This window comes from Larus michahellis, chromosome 5, assembly GCF_964199755.1.
Source record: "Larus michahellis chromosome 5, bLarMic1.1, whole genome shotgun sequence".
NCBI classification, from domain to species: Eukaryota; Metazoa; Chordata; class Aves; order Charadriiformes; family Laridae; genus Larus; species Larus michahellis.
This window is the reverse complement of record NC_133900.1, coordinates 10,275,595-10,297,304: the sequence shown is the minus strand read 5'-3', so window position 1 is coordinate 10,297,304 and position 21,710 is coordinate 10,275,595. Positions and strand designations below refer to the sequence as shown.

General features: G+C 49.3%; 2 protein-coding genes across 11 annotated transcripts in view; one reads left to right on the top strand and one right to left on the bottom strand.

Moving 5' to 3' along the window:
- The window catches only part of SEPTIN11 (septin 11), a 71,530-nt gene extending 53,216 nt beyond the window's left edge, over positions 1-18,314 (top strand). For 2 of the 9 annotated variants that reach the window (XM_074588671.1, XM_074588675.1), the window contains exon 10: positions 875-2,316. In XM_074588671.1, coding sequence (XP_074444772.1) covers positions 875-890 — 16 coding nt within the window. In that variant the 3' untranslated portion in view covers positions 891-2,316. Of the gene's footprint in view, positions 1-874; positions 2,317-5,167; positions 5,904-17,972 lie in introns of those variants that run through there. The other 7 variants (XR_012587194.1, XR_012587193.1, XM_074588677.1 and 4 more) reach the window with 7 other exon arrangements.
- CCNI (cyclin I) overlaps positions 13,147-21,710 on the bottom strand; it is a 32,383-nt gene continuing 23,819 nt past the window's right edge. Inside the window, exons 3-7 of one of the 2 annotated variants that reach the window (XM_074588679.1) lie at positions 20,661-20,795; positions 16,868-16,942; positions 16,556-16,696; positions 15,523-15,753; positions 13,147-14,871 (exon numbers count right to left, since the gene is read on the bottom strand). In XM_074588679.1, coding sequence (XP_074444780.1) covers positions 14,413-14,871; positions 15,523-15,753; positions 16,556-16,696; positions 16,868-16,942; positions 20,661-20,795 — 1,041 coding nt within the window. In that variant the 3' untranslated portion in view covers positions 13,147-14,412. The remainder of the gene's footprint in view (positions 14,872-15,522; positions 15,754-16,555; positions 16,697-16,867; positions 16,943-20,660; positions 20,796-21,710) is intronic. The other variant, XM_074588680.1, reaches the window with a different exon arrangement.

Sequence of the window (21,710 nt, the reverse complement as noted above, 5' to 3'; positions counted from 1 at the left end):
CCCTTGGCATAATTTTGGGATGGGACTGTGCTTCCAACCTGAACAAATCCGGAGATGGTTCCTGGCAATGGACTTGGCAAAACCAAACGGGAGCAGCGAATAGCCCTCTGGTGCTTGCCTGTTGTTTGGTAGATGGCCACATGCATGCCTCAACGTGTGCTGTTGTGTTACTTGCTCATCCTCAACCCCCCCAGGAGCAGGGACCATCTGTTTGGGCTCTGTTTCTGTTTATTTCAAGCTGTTTCTGAAAACCAGATGAAAAACTTTTTTCCAGTTTCCTTTCTGTATAATAGTTTCCAGTCCAATGTGACTGGTCTGGCCATCACGGGCCATGCTTAGTTGCAAAGCAATCCCCGAGCTGTAACACGCGTGTGAGGGCCTGGCCCAACACCCTGTAAAAAGAGGGGTTTGTTGATGCCTGAAGGATCTGACTTGGGTCCGAAAGCTGATGTGCTGGGAGTCGTTGTGGTGCCCGGGTCCGAGATACTGGAGTTTGGGTAAAGGCTAAGCACGTGCCCAAACTGGACACCTGCGACCATGCACGTTCTGGAACACCAAAGCTTAAAGACACCAACCACGTACAGGCTGTAACCTGGACTAACTTACGTGCTTGGTTATTCGGTAGTTCTACCCCCATAGTTTTAATTTTTGCTTTTGCTTGTCATAGGCTAGAGTAGAGCCCAGCCTTGAGGTTTGATTTCTTTTTAATTGCATAATCCATCCGCATGCACACCCACCAGAGCGGGTTGCTGGTGTCGGCTCTCCCAGCTTTCTTTGATTTTGGTTTTTTGGTTTTGTTTTCTTTTTTTTTTTTCCGTTTTGGGTTCTATTATCGCTAACTTCTTTTGTTTTTTGTTCTTTTTTTAACTTGCAGTGCAAGCTTCACATAAAGCCTGTCAAGCCAAGGATGTTCCTGCATTCACCTGCTTTTGCAGTAATGTGTCTCTGCCATCTGTTTTCTTTCTTTTTTTATTTTTTTTTTTATTTTTTAACATGAATAACTATTAACTCATCAATAACACAGTGGGAACAAGGAGGAAGAAGGACTGGGTACAGGACTGTATGCAACTGGAAGTTCAGGGGCGGGTGGAGGGGCAAGGTAATGATACCATGTATTTTTCTGGTCAAAACCAGCAGCAGTAAATAATTTTTGGCCTTAAGTTCGAGCTGAGAGTCAGAGTTGGATGTCAGCAACTCGGGTGAGCGTCATTGGGTGGATCAGGTCCTTGGTGCCGCTAGCCTGCCTGGCTCTTGGAGGGCTGGCTGCGATAGCCCTGTGCTGAAGGGGGGGTTCCTGGGGCCACAGAAATCAGCGGTCCGAGGTCACAGCCCAGTCCCCAGTGTGGCTAAACCCTGGAGTTTAGTCCAACGTATATTCCTTCTAATGAGTTAGAGCAATATGAGTCCCGCTGCTGGGGGTTGGGGGGGGGGGGGGTGTATGTGTGTGTAGATAACAAAAGTATAACTGACCTTGCATGCCGTTACATTTGCATGATATTTTTTATTAGTTCCTGTTTTTGTTGTCTGACTTGATCATACTAGTGGGCTTGGATTTATTGTCATGTGCTGGCATATTTTTACAGCCGCCCTTCCGGTTCAGTGTAGTAGCTACCCGCTGAATGCTGCGGTGGGAACCCAGCGGCGCTGCAGGTGCCTGGGAGAAGGACGGTTTCTCATTATGGCCTCCCCTGTGTTACTTGCCTGACCGTAACCTTTGACGCCTCACTTAAAATAGTACCTGGTTTCCCACGTGCATCACCTTAGGAAGACTTAGCGGCCCTTAGGGAATCAAATGCCCGGGGAGGGGGGGGGACACCATAGCCTTCAACGTTCTCGTAGAGCCTTCAGGAGGATTTCTGCACAAACTTAAACACTTGCAAAGCCGTGGGATCCAGAATTTCATGTTAAGGGCGAGAGGGTGTCTGGACCCTCCATGTTACCACCAGCCCCCCTGCCCCAGGGACAGCGTCCCATTCAGATGTCCCTTGAAATCTAAGAAGATTTAACGTACACCAGGCCTCGCTCTGTGGCCATCACGGTGTGGAAATTGGTCCGTTTAATGTGTATTTTCTATGCCATTGCTTTTCGGACAGGGTCTTTCCCTTCCTTCCCAAGAAGTGGCGAGCCATGCTTACCTTATGACTTCTGGATTTCTTTCTCTTCTGCTGATGTACAGCCAGCATTTCCACTGCTCCTAGCTAGGTAGTCTACTCTTTCTTTCTTTAAAGCACTCTTAAAAATAACTTTCTCCACCTAAGTCTTACGCACTGCAGTTCTTTGCTTGTTTCTGGGATGGAATTTCTGCCCCTCTGGAGGAAAAAAAAAAAAAAAAAGCAGTACTATCACTGTTTCTGAAGTGTTGGATTGAGAAACGTTTGGGGGTTAGCTTTTGGGCTGTCTTGCCTTTTAACCCTCACTGCTTAAACATGGCTTTGGGAAGAGGAGATCTAACTAAGATGCCTTGGTCAGATAGCAAAAATCTATTGGAGATAAATAAGCTGGAAATAAAATAGTTGAACCTTTTCTCCTTTTTTTTTTTTTTTTTTTTTTGTTTGAGTTGGGCTTTGGCTTTTTTCCCCTTAAATCACACCTCCTGGTCTTAACAACCATGCTGCGCTTTTTGCCAGGTTAAGCAGGTTTGCTAGGGGGTTATTTGGAAAAATGAAAGTATGGTTCTTGTGGCTTCTGGCAAACCCAGCTTTAAAATGTTATCAAGGAAGAATTTTGTGTCTTGGCATGTTTTGTTTTTGTTTTGTTTGTTTGTTGTTTTTTTTACAGTCACATCATATGCACATCACTGAATGCTTGTGGCAGTATGCTTTGCTTCAGCTATCTCTGTGCGTGTCCTCTTTTTATTAACCAGCATTTTGTGCCAAGTAGAAGACTTAATTTTAGCATTTATTTGTCCTGCTTCCTTTAACAGCCCTTCAAGGGACGTTTGGCAGGGGAAATCAGCTGAGTCTGGCTATATTTTTTTTTTTTTTTTGACAGAAAGCTGTGGCCAAGTGCATTAATGTATTTTTGGTTGGGTTTCTTTCTCCAGCAAAAAGCGAGCTGTTTTGGAGAAACTGGGAATGAAATGTAAGCTTTAAAAAGCTAAAGGTGCTGTTTTGGTTTTTTGCCAGAGGAGAGATGTAAATGACTTTTTTTTTTTTTCCTCCTTAAACCCTGGGCCATGTTTAGCTTGTTACTGCTGGCACTTCTTTCTCCTCTTCACTTAGGCCTTTTTCCGCAGTAGCCCCTGATTCTGCATGGAGTAAATGATACACTCAAATCTAGTTGGATGTGCTTTCACCTTGCATGTAAGTACAGCAGCAAGAGACTCCCCCTTCCTGCCTCACTACTGATATGAAACCGGTTGTGTCTTTTCGGGGGGGATTCTTTTTAAGTCCGCTTACTTGCAAGTGGCGTTGTTAAAACTGCTTGAAAACTTTCTGCAATAACCTGCTTTTGCTGGGGTGTCGAAAAGAAGCCGTAGGGAACACGACATCCAGCTCCTGTTGAATGCCTAAAGCAACCCTGAACAGCTTCTCTGCATGCTGGAAGCTAGCAGGGCAACTGGTGAAACTGGACAGGCGGTTGCATGGGCAAAAGCCTTGCTTGAGAGACACTGCAGCCTTTCCTGTGCTTTACGCAGCAGCGATAACTAGCTGATAATGCTGCATGTTCCTGACAAGGTGGATTTCGAACCTTAGAATAATATACAGGAGCGAGAAAGCACGCTGAAACGTGTGCTTTTGGGATGACGGTGTTCCCAGGGCATGGAACGAACCCCCAGAATGGGAAAACAAGCAAAAAAAATCCAGGTCACTGAGAGGGGCCGTGATTGCTCTGTGGGGTGGGCACGCGCGTGTCCGGCAGGCAGCTGAAAAGGCGGAGATGAGGAAGGATTTGCTCCCCCGAAACGTCACTGGGGTTGCAGAGTTACTTTCCAGGAGCGCAGGGAGTAGGCAGGCACCCGCTGAGCTCACCATCACTGAATGCATCACCTTGTATCTTCTGTGGTGTGTGGTGCTGCCGGGAAGGGGGGAAAGCAGCGACTGGCACCCACCCCGGGCTCCTCTGCAGCCTGAAAACTGCAACTCGTGCCACCCCTCCGTGTGCATTTGACGGCTTGAAATCCCCGTCAAGGAGACCTGTACCTTTGTGTCTCTCTTTAAGCATGTCTCTGTTTAACATGACCAGTGTTTCTCCAGGTAGCTCTCATCCTGCTTCTCCTAAAACGTCCGAGTGAGAATGGAAAGGTCTTTTTGTGTGTGATCATATCAGATATGTCCATTTGAATCCAGTTACCGTTTGCCCTTCTAAGACGTTAGAAGAGTGTGTGTCTCTCTTCTCCGAGGACCCTGGTTGCGTTTGCGGTATGCGATACCCGTGACGCTCTCATCCGCGTGTATCAGCATGGAACTGTCCACGTATGAAGGGTTTTTTTAATTAATGGAAATAAAGCTGTGAACAGCAGTAGAAATATTGTATTTGTATACATTTTTAATATCCTGATTGCCTTAAACTATAGATGTAGAACTTTATTACCTTGCTATTTGAAAATAACCCATGTTTGTAACTAAATAGTTGTGTAACCTACGTACAGTGTTAATGCAAATTATATGTATGCATCTGATAGATATTGTCACTTTATTTGATGTTAAAATATTTCCGTTTTTGAATTACAAATTGATAAATAACCTTATAGCATAAGCTCAGTTATTTCTTGTATATGCTTTAGGTGACGTACACGAATAGTGCCAACATACAGTGGGGAGAGGAAATATATTTTTACCCAAACGCTTTCGTCTTCGCGTGGCCTTTGTGACTTTGTTTTGCTGTTGCCATTTGTAACGGTGTGACAGGAGGGGGTGAGGAAATGCTAAGTTTCCCCACAGGTTGTTTTGTGCCTTTGAGGATGCCTCTGTAGGTTTGTGCTGGTGTTTGTCAGTCGCTTTTTGTGGTGGTTGTGAGCTCGTTTTCCAAATCAGCCGGTGCCTTGAAGAGGTCCAGGCCTCTGGTGTAGCTGGTTCATACGACACCTCCCCAGTGGATTCTTCCCTTCATGGCTTGCTTTCTTTAAAATGTTGTTCCTCCTTTTATTTTTTTTTTCCTCTCACTTTTTTAATTTCAATTCTGAACCTCTGTTTCTTTTCTTTTCTGTTTTTCTCTTTTTCTGTAGCTTCTTCTTTATGTAACCGTCATCTTGCCAAAGCCCCCACGCCCTCTCTCCCAGTGGACAGTAGGGCACTGGAAGAGCCTGCGGCCACGGGCACCCCTGCCAGGAGAAGAGCCATCTCATTCTTCCATCACGTCCGCCCTTCTCTCCTTCCCTTTTTGTTTTTCACCTGTGCGTCTGAGGGTGCGCTGTGCTGTGTGTCTCTGTGCGGGATCTGTCCGCTCCCGGTGCGTCTCCGACAGAATTGAGGCTACCAAAAATGACAGAGGTAATGGCTGGAGGAGAGAGCTTGGCCATAATGTGAGATATTGTACTGGGTTTGGGGTTTTTCTCCCTTGTTTTCTTTCCTTTTACCATAATATGCACGTGTTGCTGATGACAAATAGAACGACAAACTGTGGATGAAGATGAGTGTGCATAGCTGGGAGACTTCATTTCTGCCTCTAAAGATCAAATCTGGCTGCTTTGGACACTGCAACTTCATCACAAGTACGTCCTGTGCTCTTCTGACACGTCCTGAAAATAAGTCCTTAGGCCTAGGTGACGTCTCGTTTTCCGTATGCCGTTGCGTGAAGCAGAGATGGCTGGTGTTGCGTTGATGGAGCCTGTTCTGGATGGTCAAGGCCTTATTATTTTCTGGCTGATTTGTCTCTGAACAAGCAAAGTAGGTATTTCTTGCCGTACAACTGAGCTGCACTGACTTGTACTGAGATTGAAGGCTTCCTTTTATTTTCACGAAGCCAAATTAGTGATTATTTTTTCTAACAATCTTGAATGTGGGGTAGTTGTCGAACTTTCTAACTCATTTACTTCGGAAGCGAATTCAGTCAAAAAGCTTGAAGAGTGCCAAAGTATTGTTGGAAGGTAAAAAACAGCTTGGAAACGTGGTGTGCAGTGACCTCTAGCTGGTTTGGGATGGATGGAAGGAGATGGCCTGATCGCTTTGGATGTTTTTCATGTTGGGGTAATGCACTTTTTTTTTTTTTGCCTAACCGAATACTAGTGATTGATTCTGCTCATATCCAAACCTTAATCGAGGAATTCACCTCCTTTAACCTTCTGTGGGAAAGGTTATACTAAATCATCTAGATTTTTGCCTTTTCCAATCTGTGTGTGAAGCGCAAGCTGCCCGAGGGTCTCTGCTGAAATCTGCTGGGTTTTTTCAGAAGCACAATGTTTTTCAACACTTCGGTGACAGGGTTAGATCACTAGAACCTTCCCTCCAGCCAGGTGGCTGTTTTTGTAAAGCGGCAGAAAAACTGTTTATCCTGGAAACATTTGCAACCAACTAAGTGACTTTATCGATAGAAGTGGAAGGATAAAATATTTGTGTCTATGCTGTAATGATTTACCTGGTACGTAAATGGGGGTTGCTGACTGTTGCCCGGACTGAAGGGATATGAGTATTTGCACAAATGTAGCTTAGGACAAAATTTGCATTAATATGAAAAATGGAGCCTGCTCTCAAGGCTCCAGTGGGCTCAGGTGATACCTGCTGAAGGTCTGCTCTGCAGCCACCAGCTCTTACCACGAGAGCGCCACATCTGGAAAACATTTCACATTTGGCTTTCTGAGGACAAAACAGAGTGGCTTAATGCCTCACGGGTTGAGGCCTCGGGGGTATTGCTGGATTAAACCTTGCCTGTGTTAATTCTTCTCTTGTGCTGCAAAACTCTGTGGATGCTTTGCTGACTGGGAAGAGGTTTCATCGCTTGCAGGAGGGAATCCTTCTGGTAGGGCTTAGGCACCAGTGCTCTATGTGCACCGGGCCACCCGTACCTAGCAAAAGCGACGGGTTGAGCCATACGTCTTCTGAAAATGGTCATGAACTTTGCAGCCGAGGGTTGCCGCAGGAGTGGGGCGTGCGGGTCTTTGAGCCACACCTGTGCCTTGTGCAGGGCAAGTATCATCTCTGGCCTGGGGTTTTCAGCGCATGAAGGTGATCGCTGTTTACTGAGACAATGTCTTGCCCATTAAAATGGCCAGTTTACGAGTGCCGTGTCTTTTTGTTTTCAGTGTTGGTGCCTAGACCAGTCTGCAACATCAGGGACCGCTGCCTCGGGCCCGGGGGCTTTGCTGTGGCTCATCTGTGCAACCCCCTGCGTGGTAGCTTCCAACTTGCCAAAATACCCTACTGGTTACTCGCCTGGAGGCCAGCCCACCCGCCAGATGGCTCCTGCAGCATCCTGCGTGGTGAGGCCCTCCCCAGTGCCCCTGTTTCAGGGAGAGAATCCTCTCCTTAGGTTTCTCTTATTCCCTACGCTTTTTTTTTTTTCCATTTAAAAATCATAGTTTGGGTTTATCTGGTGGTAGCAGGACTCTGGCCTGTAAAATCCCGTCGCTGTGCTATAGCCTCTCTCTTGAAATAGTCTGTCCCTTACTGTCATGTATGGGCACAGAGCTGTTCTGCTGCTCTCTACCTCGTGTCAGGTCACCCATGTTTTGCTGGTGACATTGGTTTGGGACCCAGGCGCTCAGTCATGAGTGGCTGGGGGTCACTTACTGCAAGTAAGAAGGAAAAAAAACCTAGCTGGTGGGGTGGTTCTTTAATCCCATACCTAAAGAGGCGCTATCAGGTGCTACTAACCCTGTCACCTTACCCATGTAACTGTGCACTGTGACTCTCTGAGATCTTGTGTGTGACAGTGGGAAGTCACGACCAAACGTGCAGGTTGGCAACACTGAGGAAGTATCCTGATGGACTCCTGTCTGCTGGGCTTTTCACGGAGCTCTGGAGACCTCTGCTTTTAGGGCATTTCTCCTCCCCATTGCAAGTGCTGGGCTGTACTGGAGGAGGCTCTTCATCAGCTGGAGAGGCTCAGGGCTAGGTGACCCACCAGTAGTGCTGCTGCATCAAGAAGGTTTGAAGAGGGGCAAAACCTTTCTTTGGTTGACTTCTAAACTACAAATAGAAATGTTTTTTAAAGCTTTATATATACAGAAAAGCAGATAGGCACAAACCAAATGCCAACGCTTAGACGAATTGCCTTTATTTTGCAGCTCTAGAGTTTTGCTGTGCTGGTGCCATGCAGCTCTGGACTTCATGTCTCCAGAAGGATGTAGTGGTTAGAGAAGGGCACTAATGATAAAAGGGATGGAGCAGCAGCCTGCCAGGTGAGACCACAAAGGCTTGGAGCCCTCAGTATGGAGAGGGAAAGGCTGAGACGAGAGGGAGGATCAGCCCCGCTGTGAGCTGGAGGTTGCAGCAGGTGTCCTCTAGAGGTCCCTTCCAGCCTAAATTTATTTGTGAGTCTGTGTTACAAAATCCGGCTAAATTGTGGTGGCAGCGGATGCCGACCTGGTAGTTACCTCATCGGCATGACTAGAACCAGGGGGGCACTTAGCTAGAGGGAAATCGGCTCAAAAAAAACGTGGAGTAACTTTTACAGAGCAGGGAGTAAACTTCTGGAATTTGTAGCCCTGGGTTGTTGAGGCAGATGGTATCAGCAGAAGGTTTTGGGGTTTGTTTGGGGTGGTGTTTTTGTTTTTTTTTTTTGCTGCCTTAGGAAAAAAAAAAAGGTAAATTGATGGGGAACAGACCTGTAAGGAATGTTGTGGGGGTGGGACATGACAGAATGAAACACCTGACATCCATAATTTGGGGGGGGGTGGATATTGGGGCAGAGGGAGGAAAACAGAGCAGAAAGCACGTACAGGCACTGTGAGTGGTGTCCGTATGAGACAGGCGTCTTGGACAAGGGGACGGGTGCTGAGCTGAGTGTCGCTGAGGCTTTCCCACACCTCGGTGCCAGGGGGAGGGGATGGCGACGTGCCCTTTGGCTCCCTTCCTCTGTGGTGTGCAGCTGTTAGAGGAAGAGGTGTCAGCACAGGGAGGGGACAGCAGTGTGAAACCTGTTGTTGGACAGCACAGAGAGGTTGTTTGTCACTTGATATCACCAAGTGTCTCCAGCAGAGCTGGGAAAGCTGCTTCATCCACAAGATAGAGCCGGGTGGGGGGGGGCCAAGTTTAAAATCGTGCTTGTGGGCTTAACCCTCCCATCACTGCTGGAGAGTAAAAATGAATTAAAAAAAAAAAACCTCCTAAAACCCAGAGGTAAGAACAGTTTCCAGGTTGGAGGTGCCCTATGGCACGAGCTGGGGCGTGGGAGGTACCGTGCCGTGGCGCTGTTGGCCACTGCGGGCTGGGATGCAGCGGGCCGGCCAGAGGGGACTCGGGTATCACCCTACCAGCTATTTGAGGAATGAGCATCTCCCCCACGTTCAGCACCTGCAGGTCCTGTGTAAGAGAGAGATGCTCCAGGAACGGTTTCCCCAGGTGAGGTGGGGTGAAGGAGGTGTATCAGAATCTCTCGGAGGCAGCGTCGCGCAGAAAACTGCGGAGAGGTCGCTGCTATCGTGTCTGCAAAGCGTTCTGGGGCATTATAAGGGAAGATGGGGCGTTGCAGAGAGTAACGCCTGTGCGCCACGTAAAGGTGAGCGGGGATTGTTGCTAGAAGGCGTTTGAAACAAGCAGCAGTGCTCTGCTAGAACTCGAGTGCTCCCCGGGTTTTGGGGGGACTCTGCTGAGCAATAACACGCGTAATTTTGTGGATAGAACGGTTTTATCTCTGTGCCCGTGAGGGAGCGAGGCCGCAAGGAACTGAGCCTGCAATTTGAAACTGGTTTCCTTTCCAGCCGGCATCTTTGGCGGGTCCGTGGCAGTGAAGCACTGGGGTGCCGTGAAACCTGTGGGGAAGCCCACATGGGTATTGAGGAGCCACCGGCAGCAGGGGATGTTCTGCTGTGGGTGACGGGGAGCCCTGGCAGTGCTCCAGGAGAGTCCCCGTGTTGCGACAGCGGGAGCAGCGTACGAGTCAGCTGCTGCCATGGCAGTGACGCAACGGTCTGGGTAGGGGCCACTCTTGGACTGCGTCATGGCCTGGGGTTTTTTGTGGGGAGGAAATGTGGGAAGTAGGAAACAGTTGGGTTTTGTTGGTTTTTTTTCCTCTGGCAACGCAGGTTATTTTCAAACCAGCTGGACCTTGCTATGGGGGGAAGCTGATCTTGCTGGGACGTGCCTCATTTTCAAAGGCAAGTCTTTGAGCTTCACCTTTTAAGCTGCAGAACACCACAAATCTGTACGCCAGCGCAGGCAGCAATGCAGGCCTGTGTTCCCTGGGCTCCTTACTGGCCCCAGCTGGCCTGGGACACAGGTGGCCGCAGAGCCAGCAGCAGGAGGAAAGCTGCAAACCTGAAGACCACCGCATGATGTTGCTGGGGGTCCCCTGTGGAGGCTTGTGTGCCTCAGAGACCCAGTTCGGCCAGTCCCCAGAGCACAACTCTCCCATGGCCAAGTCAACGCCAGGCGGGAGGGGGAATCTGGTGTGCTAAGTCTGGTTACGTTGCCTGTGGCTCGCAGCCGAGCTGGGCACCTGCTCTTGAGGCACGGGTGGCTTTAAAAGTTAAAAAAAAGTTAACCCTTTGATGGTGCAGGCAGGCTTTTGGGTGTGTGGAGGTACCACAGGCACAACTGGGCGTTTCCGTAGCGGATGAGTTCCATATGTGGTGGTGGGCTGAAAGGGTGTGTTGGAAACACAGCAGAGGTAGAGAGGAAGAAAAGAGTCAAGTCGAAGAGGGGCGTTTGCGCTTGCAGAGATGGGTTTTGCCTTTTGCATCCGGAAGAGCCACAGGCAACAGGATGCTGCTGGGCAACCCAGCCAGAGAGGTGGCCGGCAAGCGTCCTAGGGCCTACGCGGGGACAGCAGCCTGTCAGCAGGACTCGGCAGAGGTACGTCTACCAAATGGGGGCCAGGTTTCGTCTGTCTGAACCTTGGGTTTTGTTGGTGGAGCTGCCTGATACCAGGCAAAAGATAATCAATGTGGGTTTGTGCACGGTGGCAATAAAATAAAAAGGCAATCTGCTCAAACGGGGGCTGGGGGAGTGCCTCTTTTGGGTTTTTTTTGGGACTCAGGAGCAGGAAAGCTCCCTTGGCGGCCGGGGAGGTTTTGAGTCCTGCCTCTCTGGGTCTTGCCTCGCAGGTGCACACTGGGCTGGGGCTTGGCCAGCGTTTTGCAGTGCAGGGAGCCTTCCCCCCACTGCACTTAATACAGGGAGAGCCAGAGGTAACACTGCAGTTTTTTGGGCACGGGTCTAAGAGCAGTTCGTAATACTGTGAGATTTAACTTCGTGACTGTAACAAGTTGCTTCCCGCTGGATAGCTATCCCCTTACTCCTTACTTGCAAAGGAGGAAGCTGCTGCTTTTTCCCCAAAGCAACAAAGAGGCTCTTCTCTGGTGCGGCTGGGGCTGACGATACAAGCTCAGCAGCTAGCTCGGTCGCCGCAGGGCTGGCACGAGCTGGGGACGTGCCCGGTGTGGGGACAGCGCAGGACCTGCTCTTGTCCTATCGTTTTTGGGGAGGAGAAAACAGCGCGAAGGAAAACTCCTGCCTTCTCACGACTTGCCCACAACCGCGGCTGCAGCACAGCTGTTAGAGAACTGCTCCGGCAGCACCGAAATCTCTCTCCTTATCCCCAGTGTCCCTCCCTTCTGTCCCAGCCGGGCCCCTGCCAGCTGGCACAAGCAAACACCTTCCTTTTCCCAGCCCCGTGCCAGCTCCTCTCCCCGTGTGCCTCTGCGAATGGGTTCGGGCCGGAATCCTCGGGAGGTCCTGTGCGCTGATGCTGCCCCACGGGGTAAGCGGGAACGCGTCCTTTAAAGCGGGAGGGGAGGAGTGTGTGGAGGCGGAGAAGCCAATGGAAGGTAAGGCTTAGATTTATTGCCGTGGGATGACAGTGCCGTGGCACTTTGGTCCCCGTCTTGTTCCCCCCAACGTGTCTCACTCCATTGGAAGCCAACTAAAATAAGCCACAGTCCCATAAGACTCTCTCCGCGGCGTTGTACCGTGTAGGCCAATATCGTTGGAATTACGAGAGCCCTGGCTCACCTCTCTCTGACTGCATACACAGCCGGAGCCCTTAGCAACGGCTCCCTTCGGGATAAGCTGGATCACTTGAACCGCTGCTCACGCAGGGAGCGCCAGTGCGCACAAAGACTCCCTTCTGTGCACAAACCGCGGGTGCCTGGCTTGGCTGTCAAGGGGTGTGAACGTTACCTGGCTCTAATCTTTCCCGTGCTGATGTTGTTCTAGCTAGTGCTGGACATCGGGGCAGTTACTTTTATTTAGAGCTGTTACGCTGTGTAATTGAAGCTGAAAAGATGTGGGCCTTGCAGTGGGTTTGAAAGAGCGAGCTCCGGGATCATGGAAATGCTGCAGGGACGGGGTACTTTGCTCGGAGTGTGCTGGGTGACGCCCCGAGACGGCACAGCAGCCCGGCTGGAGAAAACTGAGAGGGAAGAGAGTAAAGGTCAGGGACTGGTTTTTCCATTGGGATGACAGGAAGGGAAGGAAGAAGCACACCCCTCTGAGAAACGCGGCCTCGGGAGGAGGTTTCCAGGACGTGGGCAGGAAGAGAGCTGAAACCCAAGGCAAGTTTGTCACAGCGGGGTGCGCGCAACAAAAAGGCCGGCACCCAGGCAGACGTGAGGCAGGAGGCTCTTCAGGAAGCGCACGGAATCGAGGGTGGCGAGATTACAGAACAGAATCTATTCCGCAACCTAGGAGTTTGCAGAAGTCTGTGCTAACCTTTTCATTATCGAACATGATTTTCCGTGGACGGGATATCAGGCAAGCAGGAACCTGGGTATGGGGAACCCCTTCTCTTCAGTGGGGCCTTCAGAGCATCACAAAGGGAGATGGCTACAAGACAGGTGAGACAAAGCGGTGTCCTGGCCGTGCACCGAGTGGGCCGTACTCAGCCTGGAAAGGGAACAGCCTGGTCACCGAGGAGCACCAGGGCTGGGGCTAAAGCTGGAGTCGCTGCAGAGACAACGAGTTTCTGCTGCGCCACACGCCTGGCACCCTGGCTGCCCGGAACCCCTAGAGCCGCTTCCTCACAGCTCTGGCACGCGGCGGCTTCCTTACAGCCTCCAGGTAAAACTGAGCCTGGACCCAGATGAAAAGCACGAAACCAGACTCGGAATCCAGGACAACTTTCTTTATTGCTACCAGAAGGCTTTCATCAGTACAATGGCTCCAAATACGATACCTTCCTCAGGGCTGTGGAGAGAGCTTACAATTGGGAGAGGTCATTCTGAGAAACAGAGGTGTAACATTGAAAAGACAAGTTTTTAAAGGTTTTACTCTTGGTTAGAAGTGACACGAATGCAAAACTTGAGGGTTAGGGTCTTTTTGTTTTGGCTTTGTGGCAGATGATTCCACACCTTTCAAAGCTCAGGTGTACGTTGCCACCCCAGCACCTGACGGAGCAGCGCTGGTTGCATGCTAAGCTCGTAAAGGTATGGGGGAAAAAAAGAGACTCTGCAGGATTTAAAGTTTACACTTGACGCAGAGAGTCAAGCGTTGGTGAAAATCCACACCGAGTGCAACATTTCTTGGTGCAAACAAGAAAAAAAAATACCGTTTTTGTTCATGTGATACAAAATCCATTAACTGCTTACTGTGTTGGAAAACGCAAACTGTTTTAAGTCTCTGTGTAAGGCCGTGAGCACGGTGGCCGGCTGCCCTAGGGTTCTGCTAGAGCACCTTCACACTCCTGTGGGTATTACCTAAGTGTGGAGCAGCTTGCAAGCATTGTTTTTGGTTGGTTGGTTGTTTTTTTTTTTCCTGACTAACCTTTTATTTAAATCCAGTTTTTAAATATTATCACATTTAAACACCAAAGTGCTAACAAAACAAAAAAGGTCTTTTTTTTTTTTTTTAAGAAAGGAAAAGGAAAGCTGTCGTGAAGGTTAGGTAGTACAGAACGTCATGCACAAGACTTGCGGAGAATTAAGAGAGGAGCAAGCAGAAAGAGAGGGAGGAGCCAGATGGGAATCGGATCAGAGAGGTGTTAGTGGGCTGGGAAACCTGGAGCAACTCTGCACGACTGATGTGAGCTCTTGGACATGGAGAATGGGTTACAATACACAGGAGCAGAAAAACAGTGGAACTGACAACACTAGAAAGAAACAATATTTTGCTACTTTTTTTGTTTGGTTTTTGGGTCTTTTTTTAGATTTTTATACTTTTTTGTTGTTTTTAAGTGCTTAAATAGTGGAACTATAATTAGCCGCACAAGAAAAAAAATTCAAAAAAGGGTCGGGATTTTTTTTTTTCTGTTTTTTGGCTCCCTTCAGTTCAGCCTGACAAGGTATGGCCCCTTCTCCCCCCACCGAGAACGCGGGGTGCCAGGTTCTGCGTGGTTTCTAGAGTAGCTGTGGCGCAGCAGGTGGTGTGGCACCCCCAGCTACATGACAGACACTGGCTGCAGAGGTGGACAAGGGGAAACGTTGCCCTCCTGCCTCGAGACATCAGCGCCACAGACAGAGCCCATGTTTTCAAGAGCCACTACCTCTGGAGCAACGTCTTCGTTGTAGAGACGCTTGATACCATCGTAGAAGTCGTCCACTTCCATCTCTTCCACTTTACGCTTGGCCGAGGCTTGCTTGCAACCGCTGGGAGCTGGCAGACGCTGGTAGAGCGCGGCTGTACCTGTGACTGGCACTTCTGGCCTGCCGTTGTCCTTGGAGAAACCCGGCCCTGGGACAGAGGAGGGCTGGCATTTGAACACTCCTCTGTTACAGGTCACCAGGGTATGCTGGAGGGGACTGTAGACATATACAGAATTGGGCAGCAGAGAAGACTGCAGGGTGGAAAGGTGATGTGCCACAAGCTCCCGACAGTGGATCAGCTGCGAGCTATCCATCTGGAGTGGGAAGACAAAAGATACCGGTGTTGCGGGATCACTGCCACGCGGAGGAGAGGCCGTCAGCCAGGGCAGGGCTGGGGCTCTGAACACACTGGCCGCCCGTGCACCAAACTTCTCAAATGACAAGGAGGAAATAAGTAATAAAGGACCCAAAAGACCCCAACACGATGACTTTAGAAGATACGGACCCCTGCTCCTTCTCGCACCTCGTGGGAATACTGGGTAGAAGAAACCTTTCAGATATTAAAAGGTTTCACTGCGTATTTTTAGCAGCTTGAGTGTTTGTCTTTCCAGTGCTTGTCAGACCACCCAGGATGCTTAGAATAAATGGCTGAGCAGCTGACCGGGATTTTCTTCCCAGGGTGTTATTTTCTCCCCGAGAGCCCCTGTACGTCAGGGTACAAGGCTCCACCTTTTGTCACCTACTGGATGCTGTCAAGATCAAGCCTTTGCAGAACTGTCCCAACAAACTGTCCCTTCAGGCTGAAGCACAACCATCCTTGCAGAAGCGTAACTGCAGGCAGAGATCATCAGGTGGGGATCTGAAAGTCCCGGCCAGCTTGGATCGCCCGAGTACCGCACAAGACGCAGCCTTCTGCGGCCCCCGACCCCTCCCCGCCACAACGTGCGGTGCCAGCGCCCCCTCACCTGTGCCTTCTGGAGCAGCTCGATGATGAGAGCCAGCCAGTCGGGGAGCAGCTTCTCCAGCTCCAGGCTGACGATGGCCAGCGCCAGCATGGAGCCCTTGAACTGCAGCAGCTGGTAACAGGCCATGCAGTGCAGCAGCTGCTTGGTGAGCGCCGCCACGTGCTGAGAGGGGCTCAGCTTGGGCAGGTTGGTCAGTAGCTGAGGCCTGTTGGACACCGCAACTGCGTGGAACTGGTTGGGGGGAAACAAGCACGTGAGGGAGCTGGAGTCACAGACAGGCACCCCGCAGGCAAAGCCGGGTCAGACCTCAAGAATTGCATGCGGCATCTTCAACGCACAAGGATCCTCCAGCTTTAACCTTCAAGGCAATTTCCACACCACAGAAACAACCCACTGCATCGAACCCACCAACAGCAGCCTTTCTGGCAGGACCTGCCATCATACAGGTCACCTGCCAGGGGACCAGCCTTCTCCGGGCTCTGCAAAAGGCTGTCCCCTTCCGTCCCAGTACCACAGCTCTGGCAGTTCAGGTGTCTTAGACAAAAACTCCTTGAGCAAACAGAGCCAATGAAATTCAACAGAGGACCTCAGGACGCTTTCCTTTGCTTTGTCTTACCAGAACCGGTGAATCTGGTTCTCTGTATGTGCCTTTCTGTAGCGAGTGCGTTCTCCTTATTGTTTTCGTGCTGCCTGGCACTTAGCTTTGAGCAAAACCACTAGCATTTAACATTTAGGGGTGAGGTTTTCGGGAGCTGTGAGCGTTAGTGTGTGGCTTAATATGCCTCAGACCAGGCTCGATGGTCAGATGGCAGGCTCGCATTTTGGAAATTGCACCCAAAGAGTCACAAGTCTGCTCTGACGCTCTCTGGCAAGGCTTTTTCTTTCAGAAACTACCTGTAGGGAGGAATTACAAACTCATCCTGAGCTCTTTGCTCCCCTACAGGTGGAGTTTTTGTCTAGGTGCCTCTTGATGCTTTTTTTTTTTTTTCACATTGGTGGATACCAGGAAGACTGTACATAGCCCCTTACTTACAATATGAAGGAAATCCAGTGGCGTTGCCATGTGAAGATCCCAGTTCAGTTTATCCAGGATAATCTTCTCCATTCTGCGAATTTCAGCTGGAGAACAACCACAAAAGCTATCCCGAGCCAACACCTTCAGTACTGGAATCCTCTGCAAAAGCCAACGCAAAAAAAGAAACGAGAGAAGCAATCATTATAGGAATCACGCAAAATCCTTCTTTCCTGTCCTGGCAAGCGTCAGCACCGTGTGCAAGCAAAGGCAGGACTGGAAGAGCGTATATTCAGACAACGCTACGGTAATAAGAACAAAAAAAAAAATTACCTCATCTTCTTCGATGGTCTTTGCAGCGAGGAAGAAGCAGCTGATTGCAATACAGTTCAGGTACTTTGGACGGGCCTAAGATACAGAAGGGCAGAGAAATCTGTGTGAATGTGATGCAGAAATTGTGCATAATCCTTCCTGGTCGGGCACCCTGAGCCCCAGGGTCTCAGCCGCCCATTAAAGGCGTTCTGGATCAGCAGCCTGACCTCCGACTACACCGGTGGTGAGCCGTGCCAAGCAAAAATCCATACTCCATGACGTCAGGCAGAAGAGCAATCTGCCAGCCCCGTGATGGTTATTGGCACCCACTGATGTGCTGCGCTAGAGTGGAAAGAGCTCGTTTCTAGGCAGTGCAATAGAAAGAGGAAGGAGAAAACCAAAAGGGCCAGATTGTCATCTGGCAAAAAAACCCACTGCCACTCCACCTGCTGCAGCAGAGCGCTGCTGTTAGTGCTGCTGGGGGTCAGGCGCAGAATAGGAAGGAAAAGAAGAGAATTAAAAAACACCATCCTTGCCTAGGGAAGTATAAAACACACACCCACAAATCGCCACTAATGTCATTTCGTACTGCAGTTCTCAAAACTGTGGCCAAGGGATTATTGAGGTGAGCTGGGCCCTTCTACAGTGAGCTGTTTTAGGCAAGGTAAGTGAAATTTGGAGGGAAGGGGTGATTTTTTTTCATGTGCATCAAAAACTCCTTTTATGGGCCTTGGGGGTGAGAGGAGAAGCAGCGTGCAGGGGCGGTGAGTGTTTGGGTAGTCCCTGCGATGGACCAGACTGAGCCCGTGCATCTGCTGGAGTTTTTGCTTAGCAGCGATCTTGGCGATTTAGCTGTCCGACGAAGGACTTCACTTCGACATCAGTGCAAAATCCACAGGATGTGTGCCCCTGCTCCTTTGATGGTGGGGGGCCAGGGAATGCAACCCTGTCACAGCCCAGCGAGGGGACAGCTGCAGATGTGCCCCCACCTCCAGTAGCCTACTTGGCAACTGGTCCTCTTCTGTCCACACTGGGAGATGCTGAAAGCGAAGGTAAGTGAAAATCCTGCACTGAATCTGAAAATCCACTTACAGCCTGAACTGCTTTTGTGATTTATTCTTGCTAGGTAAATTCTAGCAGATGCAACGCAGCTGTGGGGTGGCTGAAGGGCGAGATGCTGCACGTTATAATCGTGCGAGGAGCTGTCAAGAAATCCGGAACGCTGTTTCCAGAAAGCAACAGGAGAAGAACACAGGTTTCTGTCCAAACTGAAGATCTTTACCCACGTTCAGCCTCGGTTACTTAAAAAGGACCATACTATGCCTACGGCTTTGGCTTTCTAGCGCCATTGAAACTTCCACTTGGCTATGTGTAGAGAATCCACGCTTGCGGGTGGGGATGTGCGTGCACGCATCTGCTCCTGCTTTCAGGTGTCACTGAAAGCAAAGAGAATAAATTGGCTGAGGGCAAGACTGGAATTTGTTCTTGACCACGCAGGCAGGTGTGTCGAGTTAGCACAACGTACTGTACAGCAAAGGACACCACCTGTGTTGTACTCGGGCAAAAGCAGGTGTCTAGAGCAGGTTCCTACCATCAGGGAAGCTTATTCTCTCCTGTAGTCTCCCCATGATTTTTAACAACAATTTTGTCTCCGCTTTTTCCCAAGTGCATCCCCTCTAGGGGCTGGCCTGGAAGCAACAACTGTGTCTTTTGCTAAAGCGTGTTAAAACCCGGTCACCCGTCCTGGTCTCCTAGAGGAGCTGCCTTTCCAGCTCCTCGCACGCTGCTGCCCAGAGGGGCTGTAACACGGCTCTGGTGAGGGTTAACGAGGGCTGCGCAGTGAGTTACACCAAACGAAGCAGGACTGGGGAACAGCCTTAGGGGCAGCCGGTCCCAGCAATTTCACGGTGAAGGGAAGGGAAGGAATTAGTTGTCTTAAAAATAAAATCACACACCCTAGTGCCTGGTAAAAAAAAAACTCAGGAGTTAAGCTGCATCAGAGGAACGACCTTTATGGGAGAGGAAAACTGGGGGAGGGCGCACAAAGCCCTGAGCTGTTTGAACAATGCTCACCCAGACGAAACACCTTTGCGCGTTCCTGCTCACTGCCTGAAGCGTGCAGTGCGCTCCTTACATCCTCATACTTTCTTTGCAGACTCCTTGGCTGCTGCAAATTACTGAAAGAAAAACTGTACTCAAGGGCATTAGCTGTTGAGGGATTTAAATCTTATTTCCCATCTCAGTATTTCAGTAAATCAGCTACTTTTAACATCTCCTAAAAAATAAAAACTTCTATGGCTTATAATTAAAACATTATCAATATTTATTAATATTTAAAGGCTACGTTAATGGATGATGTCACTTGTATTCCAGCCAACTAAGTCACAGGGAAACGTTAAGTGCAGAGACTGAGAACACGTTCTTCTGCTTAAATTTCCTAAGCTCTACTGTTCACCGAAGCGTGGTGGTGATGGGCTTAGACGCGCGTGCAGATGGGATGGCAGAACAGCTGAGCACGGCATGTAACTGAGCGAAGACAGTAAGAGATTAAGGCTCCCAAAGCCTGACTTGACAACTCAAGGCCAGGGGTTTCGGGTTGACCCACAGCTTGTTCGGTCGTTTGTGCGGGTGCAAGACATGGCCCAAGCACAGCAACTTGCTTCTGTGCCAGACTTAGAGGGACAGAAGAGCAGCAGATCCCAGCTGCCGGTAGACGATGTGCTGACTATTTTTTTTAAAAAAAACTTGTCTTTTTTTTAAACAGCTTCTATGGCGTAACAGCTTTAAAAGCAAATGGGTGTATATAGCAGGAGGGGACAGCCTGTCCCTTTGATGGCCTGCACCCACGCTTGCGTACCCCTCTCTCTCCTTCCTATCTGCCTGATCTGACATCAGATGAAGCTCTTAAGTCAGTTGGACTGTTAGCAGGGAACTGCTCCCCCAAAAGCAATTACCTCTGGCTGGATCTTCCCCTATTATTTTTTTTTTTTTTTTATTTTTCCCCCCCATTTCCCTGCACTAGCCAGGCCCAAACCTGTCCTCAAACATTTATGTGTTTCCTCCAGGTAGCACAGTGCTAGCAGGTGCTCCCAGCAATTCTAGGTGGTACAAATGAGATTAAATGCAGTTAAAACACTGGAGAAATTAAGAGGTGAGCAGGGACTTTCCCCTGCTTCGCTGTCAGAGGGCACTGGGCCTAGGTTTCTAACTGCGGGCTGGGAGGCATTTCCTTTAGCTCTATGAGTCAATTTAAGTTGTGGTAGGGACTGTTCTCTTTAAAGCATAACCCCTGCCTAGCCTTTTTCTGATTGCTTAAAGGAATAGGTGGTGTGCTGAGACAAATTCAACATTCAAACCAGGTTAAGAGTGAGCACGTAGTTGAAAAGCAAGGGTGCTGCTTTTCTCTTTGGTTAATATACGTTTAAATGAATGAGCTGGGTTACATGAAGGAAACGGGCAAACAGAGGGAAGAGGGGAAAATACTCTTGGCAGGTAGGAGCGCTGGGTCAATTCCCCGAGAACCATGTGTTCTCATTAAAGCGACGGCTACTTTCACCGGGTGAAAAATGATGACGGAAAGAAGCTACCTCCAGAAGTTCCTGGCGGCAGCGTGTGCTGCCAGTTCCACAACCCGCAACTAAGCTCCTGGAGTGCTGCAGGTACAATCCTCTACGCGTGTGAGAAAGGAAGGGGGGGGTGAGCGCGGAGGGGGGAAGTAAGTGTTTCTGTACAGCCACAGCTCCGTGACTGTATACAGAAATAGCTGAGTGGGTGGTATAAATCTATTTCAGTTTATGTATCTGCAAATATTTACCTTTACTGCAGCTAAAAACCTGTCCAAAAGGCTGATGGCCAGGGCGAGCGTTTCTGGATAAAGGTGGAACTGGTATTTGAGCTTGGCCAGCCACTGAATGACCTCATCCCTCTGCTTTGGAGAAATGGCTACATCCTGTTGGAGGGAAAAAACAAACTATTCTTACACGCAGGCTCAGCGAGTCAGAAAAAAACCAAACATTTTACCTCTGCAGGAGTTATTCAGTGTGGAAACAAAGCCTCCTTTGGAAAAGGGGGGGGCCGTGCGTCAGCCTGAATCACCGCTTTGTTCTTGCAGTTACTTACCCCATCGCAAGAAACTTTTCCTTACAGCAACCTCAAACACGGCTCAGAAGTTCCACTATACGCTGGGGAGAAGAGGAAGGATGCCTTCTAGTTTCTTGAGTACTGACAAGGTGTTCTCTGGCTTAGTGCCAAGAAACTTATTTTATTTTTTTTAAACCTCCTTAGAACCATGTAGATACCCAGAAATGCCCAGTTTGAACAAAACCAGACCTGCTCTGGGAGCCGCGCGGGTGCACAGTTCCTGACAAACTGAAGAGGGGAGGGACCAAATTGATGTTTTGAGAGGGAAGGTTTATTTTTTCTTCAAATTATGGGGATATTTTTAGCTCGGTATACTTTAAAAAAAGAAAATTCCAAACGGTTTACAAAAGACCTTTAGCAGTACAGTTAACTGGGAACTGGGGTAAAGCAGGTACAATTTCTCCTAAAAGAGGCTGGGTTTTTGGCACAAGTCACCACCATTGATCTGTTTGGCCAACAGCTGAATTTCAACCACACACTACACATCAGTCATTGACATAAAATCTTTCTCTCTGACGACTTCTCTGAAATATTTACAGCTTTTCTAGAGCCTTTCCATTCAACCGAGGCAGCGTCTAGTCTTACTTCAACTGGGATTATGTGGGGTGAAGACAAAGGACGTGTCTAGAAGTAAGACCAAACAAGTATCTTCTCCTGTGCTCTCTGCAGCCAATGATTCAGGAGAAGGAAATGGAACGATAAACGCTGGCTGCTTGGTTACTGC